At 48.3% G+C, this 23120-nt stretch overlaps 1 protein-coding gene across 1 annotated transcript in view; it reads left to right on the top strand.

The window, feature by feature from the left end:
• Positions 1-23120, top strand: part of SETBP1 (SET binding protein 1) — a 363337-nt gene that overhangs the window by 161290 nt on the left and 178927 nt on the right. Inside the window, 1 exon segment of the mRNA XM_044382971.3 lies at positions 22895-22948. Within this exon segment, the coding sequence (XP_044238906.3) occupies positions 22895-22948 (54 nt within the window).

Genomic DNA, 23120 nt, shown 5'->3' with positions numbered 1-23120 from the left:
CATTAACCTACATGGGCACCCGTGAGCTAAATTCCCATTCAAGGCCCCAAGACGTTCCGTGTGCTGTTCGTCAGCAGATAGGCTCTGGTCCCTGGGCAATTAATTCCCCTGTTGGCTTATACAGTGCACTGAATATGGAGGAGGAAGACTGCAGCTGGGGGTCTCCAGGCCCACAGGCCCCCCAGGGATGGCCCATTTCACACACCCAGCACTGCGCAGGGTGTGGTATGCTCTGGGCTCTGGGGACCTTCCCCATGGGCAGCTGGCTCATTGCTCCCTCTAAGGCTCATTCCAGGCAAGGCCAGCCCCCCAACCGCTGCTTTCTCATTTATCTATATTCACCAGGGAGCCCAGTTCTAATTAATTACCATCTACACTCTACACTCAAGAGGGAAGCATGCTTGGGGGAGGGCGGGGGGAATACATGTAGAAATTCAATCAAGATCTTTAGGTGGCACAGCCTGTTGTTGGCAGCAACGCTTCTTCCCAGGCTAAATGAGCAGACAGCATCCAGCTTGGTGCAAAGCTACATTCTGAATTTGGCTTTCCTTGTGTCCTGGCGCCTAGCGGAGGGATGGCCTACGGGTGCCTGAGAGCGTGAGCCTCCTTGAGCCTCCACCTGGAAACTCAGGGCTCCTCAGGTTCACATTTGCCTGTGGCCCTGGGAGAGCTTAACCCTTCATCCGCTGCAGTCTCTTTTGAGGGGCATCAGGGAGTGAGCGCAGTGGTTCTCAGCCCTCGCTGGGCTTCCCAGTCGCTTGTGGAATTCACATGCCCAGTCCTCTTCCTTCAGTTTCTAAAAATGTAATGTTCCCATGGCATCTTTTTAATAATTGAGATATAACTCATATACTATAAAATGCACCCTTTTAATGTATACAGTTCAGTGATTTTTCAGTATATTAGAAAGTTGCACAGCCATTGCCACTGTCAAGTCCCCACACATTTTCACCACCTTGAAAATGAAAGCCATATCTATGAGCAGTCACTCTCTGCCCCCCAACCCACCACCACCAGGCCTAGCACTAAGACACCACTAATCGATATTCTGTCTCTATGGACTTACCTATTCCAGACATTTCCTGCAAGCGGAACCATGTAATATGTGCCCAGCCACATTCTGAACCTTGTGAATGGAACTATCTGAGCCTTATGTGTTAAAAGAAAAAAAATGATGGTGATGAGGCATAGCAAGCGTTGAGCACCCTGGGCAAGAAAGGGTGACGTGCCCTGCCCCCACCCCCCAGGCTCTAACAGTAACTGCTCCAGAAATGGTTGTTGAATGACCAAGCCCACATTCTAGAGGAATCTCTCACAACCTCGTCTGATTAGGATGTCTCCCCCAAATACACTGTTCAGTCCTAACGTCTCCAGCTAGCAGTTCCCTCAATACTGCATGGACATCTCAGCCAGAATCCACTCTCATCTCTACTTACCTAAATCAGTAAGTTGAATGGCCCTCAATGGCTGTTACCAACCTCCCAACTTGTGTAGAACTTTTCTGTCTGGGGCTGTGGCTGGGAGCTCATGAAAGGTGCTGTCCTTTCCAGAGAACTCTATAATGGGGTTGTCCTGGTCACTCAAAGGAATCTAACTGAAATGGCCATCCTGGGTTCTCATGAATGCCCCAGAAGAAAGCTAGATGGACATTGGACAGCGGAGATGAGACACAGCCTACTAGGGACATGACGTTGAGAGCACGGTGGGGAGGAAGGTTAAGAACAGGAATAGTACCACGGTGGGTACAACACAGTTGGGATCCCAGTCTACCCGATGTCTGTAGGGACTCTTCAGTCTGAGTTCTGCTTCCCCACTTCACTTCCTGTTTTCCAAAGGAGCCAGCCCCAGCCAGAGCCACTCTGGCCACTCTTGTTTGCCTAGTGCCTTACTCAGTTCTGCCATGGTGCCTGCGTGGTCATTCATTTATCTCTTAGCGTCTCCATCCTCTGCTCTGTGCCTTCTGGGTGAGAGCCCTGAGCTAAGTAGGCCAGGGTTACCTCTCGGTACACGGGGCCATTGGCTGAAAATCCTTGGGATTTTCACAAAGTGGGAATGATTTCCTGCAAACCCATCTCCAGTGTGGGAACACACAGCAGACCCCTCCTAGTGGTGGAACAGAGATACCCATGTAGCGGTCTGTACCGCACATTGTTGTCGAGTTCCTCCAATGTGCCAGCACAGGTGGGATAGAGCAGGGAAGAAAACAAGGCCAGTCTCTGAACTTTGGGGGTTTACACTGAAGGAGGATGGGACAAGGGGTGGGAGAAGGGAGGTGGACAATAGGTGAGTTAACATGTATAATAAGATGTCAGCAATAAATGTGCAAAGAAAGATAAAACAGGTCCAGAGGGTGGAGAGTGATGGAGGAGAGAAAGAGGTGCTGATGTAGAGAGATGAGCCAGAGAAGGCCTCTGATACACGTCATGACCTGCGTGAAGTTAGGGGCAGGCAGGCATCCCAGGAGAGAGAATTCCAAGAATAGCAAAGAACAAGTACTAAAGCTTTAGTCCTCAACCACGGCTCAACATAATCACTCTAGCAACTCTAAAATATTCTCTAGAGTCATAGCTTACCCTGGATAGATTAAATTAAATCTCCAGTATGTGGTGTGTGTGTGTGTAAAACTCACCAGCGATTCTAGAGTACAACTGGAACTGTGACCTACTATATAAAAGGAACAGCATGGAAGGCATTGTGGCTGGAGCTGGGAGAACTGGCAGTGCAGGGCATGGGAGGATAGTGTGGAGAGGCAGGCAGAGCTCAGCCCACTCGTGGAGAGCCTTGAAGGCCATGGTAAGGATTGCGGTGTTATTAAAAATGATGGAAAACCACCAGAGAGTGTTGGAGTGGGGGTACAATGAGCATTGTCCCTGCCCTGTGGCAGATCAGCACATGTGGGACAGTGTTCTCCGTACAGCGGTCTCAACAGAGGCCGGGAAGGAGCATGCAGAGAAGCTGGCTTTGCTCCTGGGGACTGTACACACAGTTGATCCATGTTTGGTTATATGTCTAGAAAAGACATGTATTACCCACATTATGGGCTAGAAGTCGCAAAACTAGAAGGCCTCTGAACTCACCACGTTCTAATTTTTCCCCTGGCATTTAAGATGAAGAAGGTAAATGCATCTCTGGGGGCACGCCCAGGGAGGGACTCCGACTGTCTCATTTCTTCCTGAAGAGGTGGTTTAAAAAATGCAAACACAATGAAACAAGATGAGAAGAGTTGCAGATTACATTTCTGACAATACGTAATCTCTCTGCTTGTTTGAGCGTCGTCATTAGGAAGGCTTCTGATTATTCTGGCAGCTCTGGCTCCTAACTCCCCACGGACAGAAAGAGACATGAAGAGAATTACATTTCTCCAAGGATGGGGCCAAAGGTCGTTCTGTGCATTGGACAGCTGGCTCCAGTCATATTGAAGCGCCATGGCCTCAAGTGTTGCTAACAGAATCGCTGATGGCCCTGTTGTCAGTTTCTTTACGCTCACTATCTATTACAAATTAAGCTGAAATTGTGGATTCTCAAAAATCAGGGAAGAGAATCTCCACCTGCTCTCTAGTCTTCCGCATTCACTGAAGTCTCTGCAGCTTTGTAAAGGCCCTGTGGATGCAGCTCGCAGTGTTCTGATTGGACGCCTGGGCCAGAGCCACCCCGATCGGCTGTTGGGTGCGGAGATTGGCACGGGCTCATGTGCCCCTGTTGGCAACATATTAGTAAAATACCTCTGGGCATTTTAAGGAGAGCTTTGCCCTCTTGCAGTGCCAGTGCCCAAAAGACAGCCACTCCCATGTCCCCATTCCCCGCCACCATTCTGTTCTCAGATACCACAGTGCAACAAAGACAGCACCGAACGAGAGAGGCAGAGAGCTGGTTTTTAAGCCTCGGCCTATCACCAGCTAACATGGTGGTGGTGAGCAGGTGATGAACCTTTTAGAGCTTCAACTCACTAATCTGTAAAATGAGAGGATTCTATTTGAATATGCTCTAAGGTTTCTCCCAACAGCATGAGTCTGGGATGGCTTGCCTATCTGGTGAGGCGCTGAAGTGTGAGTGGGCGAAGAGGTGAGGTGGGCCCAGCCGTGCCTTGGTCTGCCTGTGTTGTGCAGCTGCGGGACCTCAGCTATGGCCTCTCCAGACTGGGGCTGAGCGAGCAGTGCAGAAGGCCATGGGAAAGAGTGCAGAGGCTCGGAGGCAGAGAGGAATTGAAAGGCAAGTCAGCTCTCAGCCCAGTCACTCTCCAGCATGTGGTCTTGGGCAAATGACTTAACCACAGATTCTTTATCTTCAACATGGGACAACTGTTGCCCACTCAGAAACGTTGTTGAGAAACAAATGAGATTTGTATGGAGCACCCAGCACACACTAGAGCTTACCACGTAAAGGCTGGCTGTTACCATCAGCCACCTCTTCTGTACTGGGTAATTATTGGTTATTGATCCTTTTGGAGAATGAGGTTATCTTCTAGCATGATGAAGAACTTGGCAAGAGAAAGATGTGTTCTCTTAGTATTTGGGTCTATTGTAAATGTGTCCATATAGCCTCCAGATCTTCCCACGTAGCGCTTACCTCCCGAACTTGATCACTGTTGGTGTGAAGGACCCCACAATGTTGTCCCCAAGTTGGATCTGGGCTGTTCCTTTATCTCCTCAATCGGTGGTGAAAACTGTGGCCTTAAGTCATGACATAGCGTGGAATTTGTATCCCGGGCACCCACTGGGATCTTTAAAAAATGTGCCTGGCTCCCAAAGACTCCTCCATGCGGGGAGATTAGAATCTGCCGTAACTCAAGATGCCAGTTCCCCCAGTGTTGCCACGCACCCAGGTCCTATGTGCAAAACATTAATCAGGGCCAGGTGGTTTCTTGTATCCCCAGTGGGAGTGAGGAACCCCCAGCTTCTTTGCTCTAGGAAAACCTTTTTGTAAAAAAAGCAGCTCCTTGGCTTGTTTGCCCCACTTGGCCCACTCCAGCCTACCACCAGTCTTTGCTTCCCTTCTCCCCCTTGAGAATGGTGCTGAAGTTTGGGTGGAAATGGAGCACCTCTAGGCAGCCTCACTGACAAGGTCAAAATGCAATCGCAGGTCATGTTTGTGCAGAACTCACCACGTCTTCCATTCAGCCTTCAGCAGACATTCATTATAGGTCTCTATCCAAGGACTGTGCTTGTCCTGGAGACAGATGCAAAGTCGTGAAGGGCCAGCTCTGCCTTCAAGGAGCTCGCAGTCTCCTGTGAAAGGTTCAGGAACTGTCCGACCCCAGAGCAGGTGTGGAGGGCTGTCCTGAAGTGTGCTACACAGTAGATCCCCTTGGGGGCTTCAGTCTGGCTGACGGAGCTCGACTCATATGTTCATCCTCTTCTAACGCTCAAGGAATTATGTCCCCTGCCGCCAGGAGCTCTCAGGGCAGTCCGTGCTAAGTGTCCCATGAGTGGTCCAGAGAACATGCTAGAAGAGTTCAGAGTAGGGGTCCAGGAAATCCTGAAAGAGTGGAGTCTTCATTTGGATCTTTAATGACGTTCACACTCCGGGCTGCCAGAGAGAAGTGGGGTATCGGGCTTTACTCACACAGGATTTATAAATAGAGGGAAGGGCTGGGCTGCGATTTCTCTCTTTTTAGGGATATGTGGCTCAGAAAGTTATTGGAGTTGGTGTGTGGGAATGAATAAGTAAACTAGTAAAGGCCCTGAACATCTTGACTCCTTGGCTCTTCCCGCTTTGTCTCCCTAGCAGGTAGCTTGCTTTCTTCTGTTGGAGTCAGCCTGCGGCGAGAGCTCCTTCCCAGCTGTGCACCATCCTTTGTCCCGTTCTCTCTCCCGACCCCTTCCCTCTTCCCTGTCTCAGTCCTTCCCTCCACACACGCACACACAAGTGCCTGCCGGGCATGTTCTGTGCTCCTTGCTCTGGGTCTCAGTGTCCTCTCCTATAAAACAAAGCAGTGTAAGAATCCTGCCTGCGTCTAACTAATGCTGAATGAGCCCTCCTTGCCCTCCGTCTGCCTCTGGGTCCCCCTGCTCCCCTAAGTCTCTGGACTGGGAAGGCCAGCCTCCAAAGGGAAAACCTGGACTATGGGCCTCCCCCAGGGACTTCCCCAAGGCTGCTGAGCCTTACAGGCGAGGCTGCCCTCGCTGCTCCTGGTTCTACTTGGGGAGCCCACCCTCCTTCGGACTGCCAGGAGCTGCCTGCCCTATGGCCCAGGCTCACGGCCTGCCATGCCCTCCCAGGTGCAGGCAGCTCTGGGAAGCGGGCAGGAGCCATGGCTTTGATCACACACACAATAACCTCAGCACCGAGGCATCCATGCTAATCACTTTTGATTACAAATGGATTAAACAGGACAGCAGCTGCACAGGGCTGCTTTGATTCAGGCCCGCTCAATAATGAAATGCACAGGCACAGGCTGGGAGGCTGGGGCCCTGGGCCCTGCCCGACCCCCCTCCCGCCTCCTTCAGGCCTTCAGGCCACCTCTGGGCAGGGGCACTGCTCAGAGACACAGGAGAAACCAAGGCAGGCCCTGTGCTGCCCCCAGCTTCATTCAGGGTATCCCTTGCAGCCTCCCGGCAGGCTGTGCCCTGGCCGCTGGTTCAGCCGTGTTGCTCACCCCTCCTGCAGCGCCTAGTCTGCCCACCCCCCCCCCCATTCCCACCAAGCAAGGTGTGAGCCACGGTTACACAGTAGCTGCTCCACTGAGAAGAATTCCAGGTCCCGCTCAGGAGCAGCCAAACTCACAAAGGGCCCAGTGGCTCCTCCCCTGCCCCTAAGCAAGCCCCATATGTGGTCACTGATTTATCAGGATAGAGACCTGTAGAAAGTGTCTACTGAGGGCTGAATGAAAGACACAGTATTATTTCTATTATCAGAAATACTGATGTCCTCGGTAGTACCCTTCATGTGTAGAACAGGAAGGACGGCAGTGGACATTCGTGCCCCCCCCCCCATTTTATTTTCCCACAAATCCTGTGAGCCAGCCAGGGATTTGGGGACCTCTTTCAGAAATAAGCTGAAATTCAGACAGGTAAAATTCAGACCTTTCTTTCTTCAGGTGCCTTTGTGTCCCCGTTCTGGATCTTTGGGGCCCAGCCCAAGCTTGGTCCTTCTGCCATGTAATCATCTATCAGTTCCTCTTTCCCCTCACTGGAGAATGTCCTGAGTACATCTAGTTTCTGGTGATGGCCCCATGAAAGCAGTGAGCGCCTGTGTGTGTCTATTTTTGTATACAGACTGAACCACTCTGGGGTTGGTGGGGTATGAGCAGCTGCTTTGGCGAAATCACAAAGCTCAAGGGAGGCAAGGGAGATAAGAGGGATTCGGCACCAAAGCCAAGAGTTCTCAGGGCTGTAAGATGCGCTAATAAATTTGACCTTGGGGCATATCATGTTCGGCCAGAAGAGTTTGAAATAGTAATGGGGAATCCCCTGTTTCTAATAAAAGCTTCCACAGAAGAGACAGCATTTCCATTCACCTCTTGCCCACCCTTGTCCTCAGCCCTGGAAGGCACATGGTCAGTCTTATGCTGAGGTGGCCACTTAAAACCGAGCCACAGCAGAGCCATGGCCCAACCCCTCCACGTTGCCCACAACCCTCCCGTGTGAAAGGATTCTGGAGGGTCATGGGCTTGAGGGCAGGCGAGGGAGAGGAAGGGGTATAAAGTTTAATGCCAACTGTCCCGTCTGTTGATGTGGCATGGGACATTCGCCCCATTCTTCCACTTAAGTGCTCCAAGTTGAGCCTCATCACACTCCTGAAAGGCCTAAGGAAGAGGGAGGCAACCCACCTTCCCGAAGCACTGCCTCTCCCTATGCTCCTGACAGCCATTTGTTTCATCACCCCAGCGTCCCTAGGAGGTGGCTAACGTTATCCACTCTTTATGGGTAAGAAAACAGAGGTTTAAGAGTAAGCTACTTCGAAGAGTTTATAGCTGAACTTGACCCTGTTTGACCATCAGGCGTGTGTTTCTTTGCAGCATACCCTGCCCCATCTGCACTTCCACTTCACAGGTGAATACACCGAACTCTAGGGCTGATACGTGACTGGAACAAGGTCAACCCACTAAGTAATGCCAGGCTTCAGCTTCGAGTTCAGGAGCCCTAGCCTCAGTCTAGCTTTCTTTTCACATTAGGGATTGTAGGGGCCATTCCGATTTGCAAGCCCTTCTCCTGCTTGAGGCCTTTGAGCCTGACGCCCCGTCTCCCCCAAGTGCCATTTGCACAGTTCCCTGATTAGCAATGTCGACTGCGTTTATCTGGGATTTCCTCAGGTACATCTGGAGTTCGTCATAGTGCAGATTTCTCAACATAGCCTACACGTGGATAAACCCCAAACTCTTCTCACGTCTCCTTGCCTAGGATACCCTCGGCATACCTAGTGTTCCAGGACCAACTGCTCCTCAGTCCTCCAACCCACTGCGTGCTTACCGTTCTGCATTGAAGCGCTCAGTTCGCAGCCACACCAAGATGCTCGCGGGCTGCCAACCCTTCCTATGCCACCACCCACCCCAGTCATTCCAATCTTAACAAATGACAGTTCCATTCTTCCAACCTATCTTAGGCCAAAACCCCTTGGCATCATCCTTCGCTTGTGTCTTTCCCTCACACTCCATGGCTAAGCCATCAGCAAATACTGGAGGCTGTTCTCCACATAGCAACCAAGGGGACCACTTACAGGGGAACTCACTGTGTCCAGTGTCTAGTCTTCTCCTGTGACTTGCCCATGCCCTTTAGAGTAAGGTACTCTGACCTAAACATTGGGATTAATACTAAATGGCTCTGTAGCCTAATTCCACACTCACCTCCAACCACTGTCCCCCCTGCCTGCTCTGCTCCGGCTACACTGGCCTCCTTGCTGTTCTGCCAGTGCAGGGAGCACACGTTCATGTCAGTAACTGTGCACCCCCTGCTTCCTCTGTTTGGGTTGCTCTTCTCCCAAATAGCCCATGGCTCACTTTCTTACTTCATCCCTACTCTTCCATCCCCTTCCATCGCCTTTCTTCTTTTTTATTTTTATCTTTTATTAAAATCAACAGCTTACACCATTATTAGTATTCCTGTTGTTATCATTTTCCTTTATAGGCTGTCTCATTGAAAGCAAGGACTTGTTTTTTATTGTCATTATTATAGTCCCAGTTCCTAGAAAAATAAATATTTATTGCATGAATTTATTGGATGAATATCGGCATCTTTCACATTTATTCCTTTCAATAGCCGGGCTTACTACACACCGAGATTTGCACAGAGGACATATTAGTTCCTAAGCTTGTTGGAATGTGTCATTCCGTACAAGTCACCTGCCCCGAGTTCCAGTCCAGCTGTCAGCGGTCTTTACAGATAGGCCCATGGGCACACCAGCGGCGTGCTGGATGGAGCTCCCTCAGGGTGGCGCGAGTCAACTGGGGGCACATCTCTTCCCAGCTCTGCAATCAGCGTCTTCAGGTTGGTTGCTTGAAACAGCAAGAGTGCTTACACTATGGGAGGTAATTGGCAAATGCCTTACGTTGGGGTTTTGCTACGCTCTAGGAGTCAGTTATTAAAATTTGTCAGCACAAGACTGATGAGTAACAATTACTCCTCCCGCCAATACGGTGTGCATAGGGGGGCATTTATAAGCTACGTGGTGATGATGCTGGGAACCATATACAGAGAAGAAGAATTGGAAGCATGGGATACTCCACCTGGGGATGGACAGATCTGATACCTATAACCAAAAGTGTCAAGGATGGCTCATGGCGGGAGGACTGAGCATACCATAGCATGTGCACATACGCAGAGCTGGGGGAGGCATGGGAAAGGAGAGGAGTCTATAATCCTTTGGGTCTGGTGTCTGGCTCTACCTTGAGATGTGCGACCTGGAGTGGGTTGATTAGTCCATTTGTTTCCTCATCTGTAAAATGGGGTTCCCATTCCCTACTTGACGGAAGGTCATGATGGTTTCAAAAAACAAGCAGTTGGTTTCTGTTCTCAGGACTCTGGGGACAAGTTTCAGTGAGGCATATATCACCAGAGTAAAGGTAGACCGTGCTCTAGACTGTATACCGTGGCACGAAAATAGCAAGTGCCACTTCCTCCGAGTGTTCAAGCTGGGCGTCCATCTGTCAGAGAAGTTCAAGAAGGGGATTCCTGCTTTGGAGGGAGGCTGGTCTGGATAATCACCGCGCCCCCCCCCCCCCCAGATCCCTTCCACACTAAGATTTCTACAGCCAAGAACATGGCCCTGAGCAAGCCACTGACCGATTTTTTTGCCTCATTTCCTCCATCTGTCAAACAAGCAGGATAGTTTCTGCCCCTTTCTGTTCTGTATTGCTGTTGGGATGATTAAGTGAGATCATCATTTGAAATTTTTTAGGTCTAGGGAGTAAATTTCTTTTATCCATCTTGTGCTTCCTTCTTGTTATAATAAAAATACTTTATATCTTGAAATAGGGCAACGTTCCCTGTGACTTGGCTATGAAGAATACCAGCCATTTTACCCCTAGTCAATTACAGAGTAAATAATTAAAAGACAGCCCTGTTGTCAAACTCCGAAATTTTATGTGGAAATAAACTGTGTGTCTTAGAATTGAGATTCCTGTTAATATCTCACGAGGCCAAGGAAAGCCGTAGGGTGACTGGAGAGACGGGGCCCTGCCGTTGACATGACTCACCTTTGCCGTAGCTGTGGCAAAGGCGAGCAGCTGGGTACAGCTAGCCGTAGCTTCCCTTTCCTCTTGTCCCGCTTTGATCCCAGAGTCAGGCTTGCTTCATATAGCTCCCATGTAGCAATGGGTCCCCTGCCCTCCAAATGATGGGCCTCTGTCACATTCCTTAGATCTGGAATTTAGTTTTATCAAAAGACATCCAGACTCCAGTTTTTCTTGCCTAGTTACAAGTAAAACACAGCAAACAGCTATCCTGAGAATAGTCACACGGTGATTATGATACAACCGATTGATAGTGGATACTTGCCTGAAACCAGGCTTAAGTAGGAAGGGATGTGGAGAGAAACAAGAGACCACTTACTCTCTGAAAGACCAGTGAGAGGTGGAGGGCATGGATTCTTCTAAAGACACACTTAGGCTTCACTAACTCTTCAGTTCTACAAGGTGCCTACTTCTTTTTTCTTTTTAAGATTTTATTTATTTATTTAACAGAGATAGAGACAGCCAGCGAGAGAGGGAACACAGGCAGGGGGAGTGGGGGAGGAAGAAGCAGGCTCCTAGTGGAGAAGCCTGATGTGGGGCTCGATCCCAGAACACCAGGATCACGCCCTGAGCCGAAGGCAGACGCTTAACAACTGCGCCACCCAGGCGCCCCAAGGTGCCCACTTCTTATCTTCTGACAGCTCCACCATTTTCTGTGATATCCCACCCCCAAATACCTTTAGTAATAGATGGTGTGTCTGAAGCCTGATAATGGCCTGGGTGAGCGGTAGGGCCACCCAAAGCCTTTCCCCGACTCACAGGCTGTCAGATCGTGAGGTGATCTTACAGAGCTCCTCATGTCAGAGGTGGGGAATGCTAAGAGCCAGGTGGAGATGTGATTTGCATGAGGTCGCACTACCAGTGAATTGCCAAATATGGCTGCAGAAGTGAACATCGCCAGTCCCTGTGGTAGGCCCTTTGTGTTTGTGCTATAAATAAATGGCTTGGGCAGTGTGATTACTGAGGGGTCTCAGACTGAGTAGCAGCTACAACCAGTCCTGCTGATGCAGCATCTGTGTCGTACATTCATTTTGTTCATTCTCAGTGGGCAGCGTATAGAGAGGCATCTCCAACTGAGCCAGCCAGAAAACATGGGCAAGTTTGTCCAAAAATGGGTGGGCTGTGAGTCAGGCACACATGAGACTTCAGGGAGAACAGTTAAAGGATGCCTTATTTGGAGAAGAGGTCTAGGGAGATAGAATCCACATTTGACTGAGCCGCTTTGATAAAGAGAAGACCTCCATTTCCCAGACACCTCTGTTAGACGATCTTTTTGTTCCTGAGAGTGAAATCACAAGAGATCATTTTTTAGCAAACTGTAGTCAAGGCAGGACTGCATGAAACATAAACAGATACATGCACCCACCCCCTCCCCCGGGAAACAGCTGAACCATTTCCAGAAGTCCTGTATAAAATACAAGAGGGACGGATTTTTAACAAAGTACCAGGGTGTATATATGCCACGGAGCCATGCCTCCTTCAAAGTCGTCATGCTAGGATTCTAGTCCTATTTTCTGAAGGTGTTTTGCAGGCTTAATATACTGGGGGTCATCTTTAGAAGCTGTGGCAGACCCTGTAGTCTGTCGTCAATGGTGGAGACCCACTTGTGGAAACTGCCAGATGTCTGGGTCCTCCAGGAACTCCTGTCCCAGGGAGTGGCAGGACCATGTGAGGACTCAACACTTGCAAGGCCTGTAACACTCATGCAAAAGCAGGGTCATTCGTGAAAGAGATTGCACATTGGTTGTGCAAACAGTTTTCAAATGGCAGCTCAAAGAGATTGTCATTTCAACCAAAAGCAAAGCATATAAACGGGCACGTTTCACTTGGTTAAATAAAGTGAATAAGCAAATAACCAGATCTTACTTCTTTGAAAATACTTAACTAATCTTTCTGATGAAAACTGTAAGCAGAGGTATCTGGTAAACAAAGACTGTCTTTCAAATTTTAGTTTGTGAAGGTTGTTTCTTGCAAATGAGAGAAAGAACTCCGGTTTCACTTCTCTTCTCTTTGATAAAGATGGTTGTCTGTCTCCCCTGAAGATTGTGCCTGCTCCTGTCCAGCTCCATCATTCTGTCAGGTGCGAAACTGCCCTGACGACTTCTTCCTCCTGGTCCTCCTGCTCTGCTGCATTCAAGGAGGACATAAGCCATGTTTCATGCCTGTAGTAACAGAGATGGAGTACTTGGGGTTTCCCGTTTTTGTGTACTATTGAAGGTGCCCAGTTATGTGATCACAATGGTATTATTCTTCCTTGGAATGCAACTATCCCCTTCTTATTATTGGTTTGGTTACCTTTTTTTTTTTTTTTTTTTAAAGACCTGCCACCTTGTGTCTTAGCATCCCTAAAAGACGGAGATCTTTTCTAGGTGGGAGGAGGTGACCCATGACGGCATCTAGATTGCTGGCAGCACCACACATATGGTTAAGAGTGAACGTAGGCCTTGGTTTTAAATGGAATTGAGCAGACCCTCTGGATCTGTCAGTTATTGTCTTGCAACTTTGAGTACGTTGCTTCATGTAGCTAAGTTTCCGCTTTCTCATTCGTGAAATGGGTGTACTCATGGTACTGCCTCATGAGGTTCTTGAGAAGGTGTAAGGATATGAGCCGATCCCTGGAAAGCCCTGCATAGTTTACGGGGATTTCCAGCATCTGTGATGGTGCCTGGAACCTGGCATGCCCTTATTAGCTGGAAAGGAAGATGGAAAGGAGGAGAGAAAGGAGTGGGGGGGAGAGTAAAACTTGGGGTAGGGAGAGAGGATACACATGGTCAGTAGCTGTGTTTGTGGCAGTATAAGTGTACAGGCAGATTCTAGTGAGTCCTTGGTCATCCAGGATTCATGAACAAAGCTCCTTTGAAAATGTTGTCTTCAGAGAAATTTGAGGGGAAGAACAAGACAGTAGGACATTACCTTAGATGCTGTGAGGCTCCCTGGGGCTGATGGGAAGCCTGGCTCCTACCTGCATGGCAGGTCATTTGGGGCACAGCTGTCCATGCTAAAACTATTTCTGGAGCCAGGGCTGACTCCCTGGTGTGGTAGGAAGGGAGAAAGCACCAGTCCATTTAGGGTTGCCCGAGGGGGGTCATGGTTGCCTTAGGCCGAGGACTGGCCTTGTCGTGATTCAGCATCGTGATCACATTCCAGTTCTGCCATTTTTTGCCTCCATAACCGTGAATTATTTAACGAGTTTGAGCCTCAGTTTGCTCAACTATTAACTGTTGAAAACAATACTACCCTGCATTGGTAATGTGAACATTAAGGGGGATAATAAAGCTAAAGCATCTACCTGGTACGATAACAGGCAAAGTGCGTCTTGAAAAATAAATGATTTTTCATATAATTTCCAAGAGTTCAGGGTAGTTCTGGAGGAGATCCTTCCATGTTACCTGAGGTTTACAAAAGCTATGGCTGCTTGCACCTGTGAGGTTCAGCTCTCCCTGGGTCCTGCTTGACTGTATCCTTTTAGATATTCACCTGTAACTGTGATTAATTGCTCCAGATTTGGCCTGAGGGATGCAGATTCTCAGCCAGAGTGGCTGCACTGAGCTGCGGAGCAGAGCTTTTGACTCTAGTGCTCAGAACCTGTCTGAAGCAAGCACCTTCTGACTTTTCCATTCTCTGATGTGAGTGAGCCTAGGGGTGTAAATCCATTTCCTGGGATTCACCAAGGGGACACATTTGAAAGCTGTAATACTAGTTTTGGAGCCAAGCGAGCAGATCATCTGGTCAGTTCTAAGCAGAAACTCAGCCAATGATGAGAAGAGGGAGACAAGAGTGGATTCCCTCCCTGCCTCAGCATCCAGCCTCACTTGGCATATGTTCAATGAGGGGAACCTCCTTTATTGGCCTTTTACGGACTTTGGAAACAGCCCACAGATGCTTGCAATGTGATTTCTTCATTTCATTCAAAGGAAAGGACCTACAGCCCAGATTGTGTTCCTGAGAAGCAGCATATCTTTAGCTCCTTCCTTTCCTGGTAAATTAGTTATGCTTTCTTAAGCATGTAGCTTGCCGAACTTCAGATGAAGAGAGCAGACATCACTGTCGGCAGAAAGGGTAAAGAAAGGAAGAGAAAGCATTTTCCTGATGAGTAACTCATGGCAAGTATTAAAGGCTGTGTTCCTAAAATGAGGTCTAATGTGTTCTCAAAATGAGTTCTAAAGGTTAATTCTCTTTTCCCCAGGTATATTCTGTTAGCACTGTGAATGGTGCATTGCCCTATCTAAGGGCCTTCTCTTTTAAGATATGAGTTTTCAAAATTTCTTTTTTACAAAGCTTTAAATCATCTTAACACGGAAGGCCAGTATGAAATACCTATAGAGGTTGTGCTGCCCTGGATAAAGTGGGCTGGGGGTTGGAACGTCCCACCTCAGCTCCCATCTCTCACCTGCTCATGGTCCCCAGGACCATTCTGTGGAATCCACAGCTCCTTAGGGCACTCTTCGAAAAGCACTGTTCTCTATAGTTTGTTATGCATGGCTCGTTTTCAGGTGTCAGAGCATCACAGAGGATGTGGTGGAACCTCTGATAACACGCATTCCCCAAAGAGCAGAGCTCAGAGCATTAGGATGTAGTGAAAAAGAACATGAGTCAGCCAAACGGGGCTCATAGCCATTCTACCTCCTACCAGTTGCTACCTTCAGAAATGACTTAACCTCCTTGAGGTACTCTTAACCGAAATCCTTAAGGAATGGGGATGTGACCGTCCATGTCACGTGTCACCAGTTTATACCGGGTTGACCTTTGTAAACTTCCCACCCAACACCACACAAGATGCTCTCCATGACATCTATTTTTCTTGGTCTAAAGAACAAGGCATTTAAAAAGAATTCTAATGGGAATTTCAAAAAGGGTGGAACAAGCTTCTACAAGTTCACCAGTTTGAAGTAACATAAAACAAGACTCATTGTCTCAGGGAGTTCTAGATTAGGGCATTAGAGTCCTCTTCTGTCATTAGGTGTCTGTGGTTATAGCTCTAATCTACAAGAAGAAGGATTAAAGACATTCCCACTCAGAAGTGGAAACAGTTGTGACTTGGACAATAACCAAATACACATACCACCATTAGAACATAGGCTATATGTGTAAGGTTATGCAGGGAATAATAATAAAAAAAAGAGTAAAGCTCTTTTGGCTGCATACTTAGGGGATTTTGCTAAGAGATCTCCCCTGTAAATATTAGAACCCCATCACTTAAAAAAATAAATAAGAAATCAAGACCAGGCTTGCTTAGAGTTATATTCAGTTAGTATTAGTCATCCTTGTTGCTCTTTGGGAAGGGATTCCATAGCTAACGCTGGAGCTGTCAGTGGTTTCAGGTTCAACCTTTAAAATTCCATGAGGACTGAGGGGACTTAGCAAAAGGACACTCAGCCAGACCAGGATGGCAGCTTTAAGTGTGTTCCTTGCTTCTTAGGCTGATGGGAAGCCAGCTGCTTGGCTTCTGTACCACACCCCCAAAACGTCTCAGCAGGTGGACTAATGCTTTTAGAATTGTAGGGTTGTTTACCTTGAGCTCGAATGTGGATGTAAGTGCAGGCTCACTGGGATGATGAACCCACGTAGCAGTCTGAGTGACCATCTGTCTAAGTTCCTGTTTGCACACCAGTCCAGTAATGGAGACACAGTACAAGACCATCCCACCGCCTTCCCTTCTATCCTTCTGATTAGGGATTCTTCCAGACAGTGTAGACAGCCTCTTAAGGTGTGTGTTTTGCAGGCAGAGCTGCTGAAAAGGAGAAGAGGGACGAAACTAGAGACAGTCTTCCATCTCTTTTTCAAACCTGAACTAAGGACATTTCGGGGTGCTGGAAGTATAGGGCCAGAGAGAATGTAGAATTCATTCTATAGGCAGTAAAAGAAGACCCAGACAGGTGAAGTAAACCCATGACAGATCCCATCATGAGTTGAGCTGGAACCAGGCTAGGACATGAGTCTTCTTCCACCAAGTCTAACAAATGCCCTTTTGTACAGCAATGGCCATTAATGAGCTCCATTTCACCTCCCTATTCCACTTTTCCACATTTCCTTCTGTGACCCCGGTGGAGCAGTGGGCTCACTGCTGGTGGGTGCTTCCACAGCCTGCTGCTTGGTGGAAATCACCTTCACCTTCTTCCCTTTTCTCTGTCTTAACCCCTGACTCACCTTGCAGCTCTCCCCGGCCCTTTCACAATCTCCCATCTAAAACACACTCTCGGTTGTGTACGTAGGGTTGGCTTTGCCAGATTATCCGTTGGGTGACTCATAGCCTATCTCAGCCTCAGTTTCCTTTTTGCCAAGTTAGAGAGTGGGGCTACTTGGTTTCCAACAACCTCAGTCACACATTTGCTTGGGTGTTTGTTTCAGTTTGCTGGGACATTGCCTTCCACAGAGGCTGTCCTGAACTGTTTGGGCTCGGGGGCTAGGTTGTCTCCTATAGACAAAGGAGGAAGCAAATGCCACTTCACAAAGTAAAGAGGGAGAAAAAGATCCATTTCCTATAAAATAGGAAAGGGGAACAGGTTGAATGTGTGTATATAAAGGGGGTTAAGTAGAAGGGTTTTTTTTGAGAGAGAGAGCGAGGGTGAGTGGGGGGAGGGGCAAAAGGAGAGGCAGAAAGAATCTCCAGCAGACTCCCTGCTGAGCATGGAGGCCAACATGGGGCTCCATCTCATGACTCTGAGATCATGACCTTGGCTGTAATCAAGAGTCAGATGCTTAACCTGCCCCTTAACTAGATGTTTTATTTAATGAAAGGATGGGATGTTTAAAGACAATTTAAATGGAGGATTTATTTCCCCAAAGCCATCTTTGCTCTGTTCTTTTATCTATCTGCCCACCTGCCCATGCATGCATTCATCCGCCCATCCATCTGTCCATCCATCTCCCATGCCCTCATTTATTTCTCTGGCCACAAGGGAGGAAATATGGGGGAAGAACAAATGACCTACAGGATCCTCAGTGCAACCAGGCTTCAGTTTGTCCAGCTGCATGTCTACAAGGTTGAGATCCTTCTGGACAGATGTCCAGGGTGACCCATATCCCCCCCCTTTTGTGTCAGTGATCCCCTTCTCAGATGCATGTGTCCCAGGTCAGCCTAGGGGATCAGTGGGGATGTATCAGGCCCCACTCTCCCCAGATGAGATGTGTCCTTTTGGCCAGGGGCCAGGAGAGGGGAAATGATGTTCCTGGGTCAGGCGGGCACAGGGAGGAAAGGGAGCCGCCTCTTCTCCTCTTCTGAGGGAAGCTTTGGACACTGTAGAAGTTAGCAGGTGGGAGGACAGCTGCTTGAGGGGCAGTCCTAGAGGGCCAAGATGATGCTGGCTGCAGCTAGATGGAGGTGCCTTTTGGAGAGGGAAGCAAAAGGAGACCCCCATGCAGGGAGCTGGGTGGCAGAAGAGCAGGAGGCGAAGAGACTCTTCTCTTGCCCCCGCAAGGCCCCACAGCTCCTTCATCCTCCTCTCTGCTCCTTAACCCCGCCGCTCAGGCTTGGAGAGACCAAAAAAAACACAAAGAACAAAAAAACAAAACAAAACAAAAAAACAAAAAACCTAAAACAAAACAAAACACAACACAACAACTTCTGCCAAGAGAGAAATTGCAGCTCCTCAAAAATGGAGAGCGGGGTCATCATCCTAATATTTTGAATGTGGACTGTTTCAGAGAACAGCAAGACGTGTCAGGAATGAGAATGGTCTGAGACAGGGCCCCAGGAACACTGCCCACTCCACCAGGGAGATGAAGGAATTTTCTCCTTCCTTTGCCTTTTAAATGTAATTCTGTCTGCCCTTCTCCCCCAACACCTGCTCAACCCTCTCTCTGGGAGCAGTGCAGACATTTAGCAGTCCTGGGAAAAGGCAGGATCCTTTTCATTAACTTCAGCCTGATTGAAGTCCCCAGAGCCATGGCAGATTGCATTTTCTTCCCTCTCTGCCTCCCTGTTGTGGATCCCTCCCTGCACAGCCAGGCTGCGCTGAGCAGTGAACGTTTCTCCAGTGGGACAGAATGAGGCCATTCTCTGAGTAGGGGGATGGTTTGGAGAGGGTCTGGATCAATGCTTTTCAGGGCAGTGGCTTTATGGAGGGACACGCTTGTGTCTTCTTGCCCAGGCCTCAGTTTCCCCTGTATTCCGCGCACATGCGTCTCACTTTCAGCACAGAGGCAGGCAGCCAGCTGTGTCTGGGGTTAGCGCTTTCTGCAGAGGGACTGGGGTTAGAGGCCTCGCCCGGGCCTGTTGTTAACTAGCCATGTGATCTTGAGAAGTCACTTATCAACTTCTGCAAAATAAGGAGTTAGTCTGGAAGGTTTACATTTGTTTTAGTGACAGAGTATGTGACTCCAAATCCATTTGTGTACATGAAAGAGAGAAAAGCAGAGGCGCTGCGGTTGAAGGGAGGGAGAGGTGGACACGGTGGGGGCTCTCAGACTCTACCCCCTTCCCTTGCTCCAGTTCCCCGGAAGAGGTGGCTCCTGACCCCACTGGGGAAACGGTGGTTTTTCTCATCTACCCGGAGAACTTGAGCTGTCTCCTTCAGGACCTGAAACTCTTTTGGGGTCCAGATCTAGATGGGCTGCAGTTGCAGAATACAGGAGGACTTCGTCCTGTGTTTCTAATCCACATCTGAGCATGATGCCTCAGTGCCAAGGGCCAGCCCTTTCTCCTTCCTGGGTGCAGAAGGTGGAGACATTTAGAAATAATCAGCTTTGTGAAGGGGAGTGCTCAAGGAGCAGGGTCTGTGTTGGCCCCAGAGCTCATGTGTTTGGTTAGAGCAAGGGTAGAAGCCAGCAGCCAGGCAGGCAGGGGTTCCTGGCTGGATGTGGGGGAGAAGCAGACTTCTGTACACGTTTGTTCAGGAACCCTTGAGGCAGGAGGTGGCAAGACTTGCCTTTGGCTGTTTCCCAGGTCAGATAACACCTGGAATGCTTGCTAGATTGTGAGGGAAGTAGTTCAGAATCTCCAAGGTAAGGAATTCAGGAGTTCTGGAAGTTACTTGATAACCACACCTGACACCTCCTCACTGTCTTCCCCAAACCCACCTTGGATAAGCTAACACATCTAAATGGCCCTGGGCCTATTGCATTGTTTCATCCCCAGGAAGGGGAGCTCCCCCTCTCTGTGTGGTAGTGGATTCATTCACTGCTCAACCTCTTTCTCTTTCATCCGGTCTTTCCTTCAATTTAACCTTTGACACCTACACTGAAGTGTAAGCCAATATTCACTCATAAACCTACAGCGGGAAGAGAAGAGCTGGCTCTCATCATGTAAAGCTAATTAATTCATTCAAATATCTGAGTGCCTACTTCATGCAGGAAATGCTCGATGCTGAGTGCCATTTCCTCTTGTCGACTTGAAGGGTGTCATAAGCCGTCTCTCACACTTCTGCTCTCCAGGCTCAGCAATGGAGCCATCCTCGCCTTTGCCTCTAGGTTGACAGTATTCCCCACTTCCCTTTAAGTCATTTGGCCAACAGGTATTTATTGACTAATCACCCGATGATGTCCTCTCATCACTTTGAGGAATGCAGAAGTTACGTAAGATATAAATCATGGTCTTGTTGGGCATGGTCTTGTTAGATGGAAAAATAAAAAACACACACTACAGCACAAAACAGACCCTTCAGTAATTAAGAACTAAATTGCATACATCTGGTTTCCTTTTAAGAGAAGGAAAGAGGATGTAAGTCTTCCAGGAAGGTAGGATAGATCCTAATTTTGTTGAGCTAGGGACGTAACAAGTAATAACCAAAGATGCCATATCTCTATATCCAGCCAAACAGATGGATCTGGCAACTTCTCAATCCCAAAATCGCTGACATGAGGGAATAGTGCATATGTTGAGATGCTTTGAACACACTTGTGGTTGATTTCCAGATGAAGCATCTCAGAGCTAGGAGGAAGTAGATGTTTTGTCTCGCACCTTCTCTGTATCTGGTGAACTCTGTTAAGGGTGAGGGGGAGATGAGGGAAGAAAGGTGGCTGCCTGCTGGATTCCCAAGGCCTGGAGAATTTGCAGTTTGGTTCTATATGCTATCACATGTTGGTGGCTCTGCCCTTGCAAAGGTCACTCCCATGCTCAAACCTCCCTCCAGCTTTTCTGTCCCTCCTCCCCAGCTCCACCCAAACCTTTGCTCAGCTCAAGTTGGAGACCTAGACTGCATTAATAAGATCTGAAGAGTAAATGGTCATTGCCAATTAAATGAAAGAATGTCTGGAAGAAGGGACCATGCGTGGTCATTCATAGGGACATGCTTTATGTTACTGCCTGTGGCTCATTGACAAAGAAAGTAGCACTCATCTTTTTTGCTACACTGTGGCACCTCAACACGTTATCTCCAGCGTGCTATCATCCAGAGGCATCATTGTACAAAAGAGAGAGGATGACCTTTGGGAAAATACAGCTTTGGATTTAGATCCCAAATACGTGTACTACCTGTGTGACCTAGAAAATGCTATTTATTCTCCACGAAGTTTCAATTTTCCCATCCATAAAATGGAGCTGCTTCCTGTCTCATGTGGCAGTTGTGAGGTTAGAAAAGAAAAAGTATGGGAAGCAGCAGCCACTGTGCTGGATACCCTGGCCATCCTTGACCCTCAGTGTCTCCTAATTCCCTCCTTCATCCTTAATGTGCGCCATGGCTGGCATGAGCAGATGCAAAGGGAGCTGGGTGGGGAAGGGCAAATCCCTCGTCCACGTCTTGATTCTTGCAGCTGCCCCACCTGAACCTTGTCCTGCTGCCTTTCCATTTGCAAGGCTCAGTTCAAACTCCATCTTATTTCGGCAACCCCCCGTGACCACTCGTGCTCTATGCACACACGGTTTGATGCTTACACTCTCCTACTACCCTCTGCTCACACTGACACACACATATCTATTCCTTTGACCCAACTGTGGGTTCCTTAAAGGCGGGGACTGTCTTATGATTAGGTTTGGCCCTCAGTGACTAGTCAAGTGCCCCAATAGCTTGTTGCTTGGCTGTTTCGTAACAAACAGAAGGGCCGCAGTGGCTGTCAGGACTAGTGCTGCCTTCTCTGGACACCTTCAGACTGGGGAACCTAGCCCTCAGGACTGGGTATGGGGACAAAGGTACAGCGTGTACATTCTCCACCTCGTTTCTGCTCTATCCCGGAGTTAACACCACTTTACGTATCATTTTGGCAAAGTGATGTAGAGAAGCTAAACAGTCCAATTGAGCTTTCCCGAAGGCTGGAGGCACTGGAGCCCAGCATGACTCCCTCTCTTTCTTGAACCAAACAAAATATTGTTACAGCAAACATGAAGTCTTTCCTATTTTTCGCAGACGCTCTCCGGGCCTAACAAAGCTAGCAGTCACACTCCTTGAATCAAAATAAGCATCTGCCCTTTTTCTCTTTATCCTACAATTTCCCAGTATTTTTGAGCAACAATAAAGAATGTGATTATTTTAGTAATTAATCGTATGCTTCTATTTAGCGCTTTCTGGAGAGGATGCAAAAATATCAAAACATGAACTTGACCCTTTAATATTGATTAAACACAGAGACACAGAAAATATCTAAACCTGACTCTTATCTTCCAATATTGCACATGGCAGTTTGAGGCATAAGCTGTGAACACCTAAATAGTTCATAAGATCAAAGGTAATATATGATGAAGGGAAACCGATTCACATGTAGGTGGGAAAAGGGAAGGGTTATTTTTACTGGTCTGATTGAAGAAGAAAAGAAAAAGGAGAAGGAGGAGGAGAAGAAAGGCGAGGTGCAGTACGGAGCAGGGGGAGTAAGGGGAGGGGGAAGGGGAAGAGGAGAGGAAGAAACAGCTCTCCCAGACGAAATGGTCTGTAACTGTCTCTTTAGCTTTGGTATCACAGACTACTTTGATAGTAGGAAGAAAGTTAGGGACCCTCTCCCTAAGAAAGTGTTATATACATCTGTAAATTCACGCATAATTATACTCACAATTTCAGGCATCTGTGGACCTACTGACGTCCACACGTAGTCCCTGATCTGGAAATTTAAGACCCTTAGTAGACTTGGTGGCACATAGAGAGAGGGCAGCCGAGGGAGATAAAGTCAGAGGTGTGGTGGACACAGGTGAGAAGGCTGTTGCGTCCGGGTTCCTAGCCCAGAAATACCATGTTTGCCTTTTGCCGTTCTGCTTCTTGAGCTCTGGATCTGGGCAATGGTAAGTCCATTGCTGATCAGTTGTGGGGATACTGTGTGCAAACTTGGAGAAGTATCACTCAAGAAGACTCCTTTGTTCTTTTCCAGCTCCTCACAGCCAGTGACCTTGCAGCCAGCGACCTCAAAGGATTTCAGCCACAGGTAAGTCCACCGATCCTTTGGTGAAGCTCGGGAGAGTGGAATGCCCCATAGTTTCGTCATGAGCAAAGGAAGCTGGGGCCAGGGCAGAAACCCAAATGATGGATCTCCAGTTTCTCTGACAGTCTGACAGTGTCAACCTTGACAATGACCTGGTAGCTTGCTCTCTCCTTCA

Source organism: Ursus arctos, unplaced genomic scaffold (assembly GCF_023065955.2).
Source record: "Ursus arctos isolate Adak ecotype North America unplaced genomic scaffold, UrsArc2.0 scaffold_17, whole genome shotgun sequence".
Lineage (NCBI taxonomy): Eukaryota > Metazoa > Chordata > Mammalia > Carnivora > Ursidae > Ursus > Ursus arctos.
Note: the sequence above shows the minus strand (reverse complement) of the source record. Positions and strands in the feature narration are given on the sequence as shown.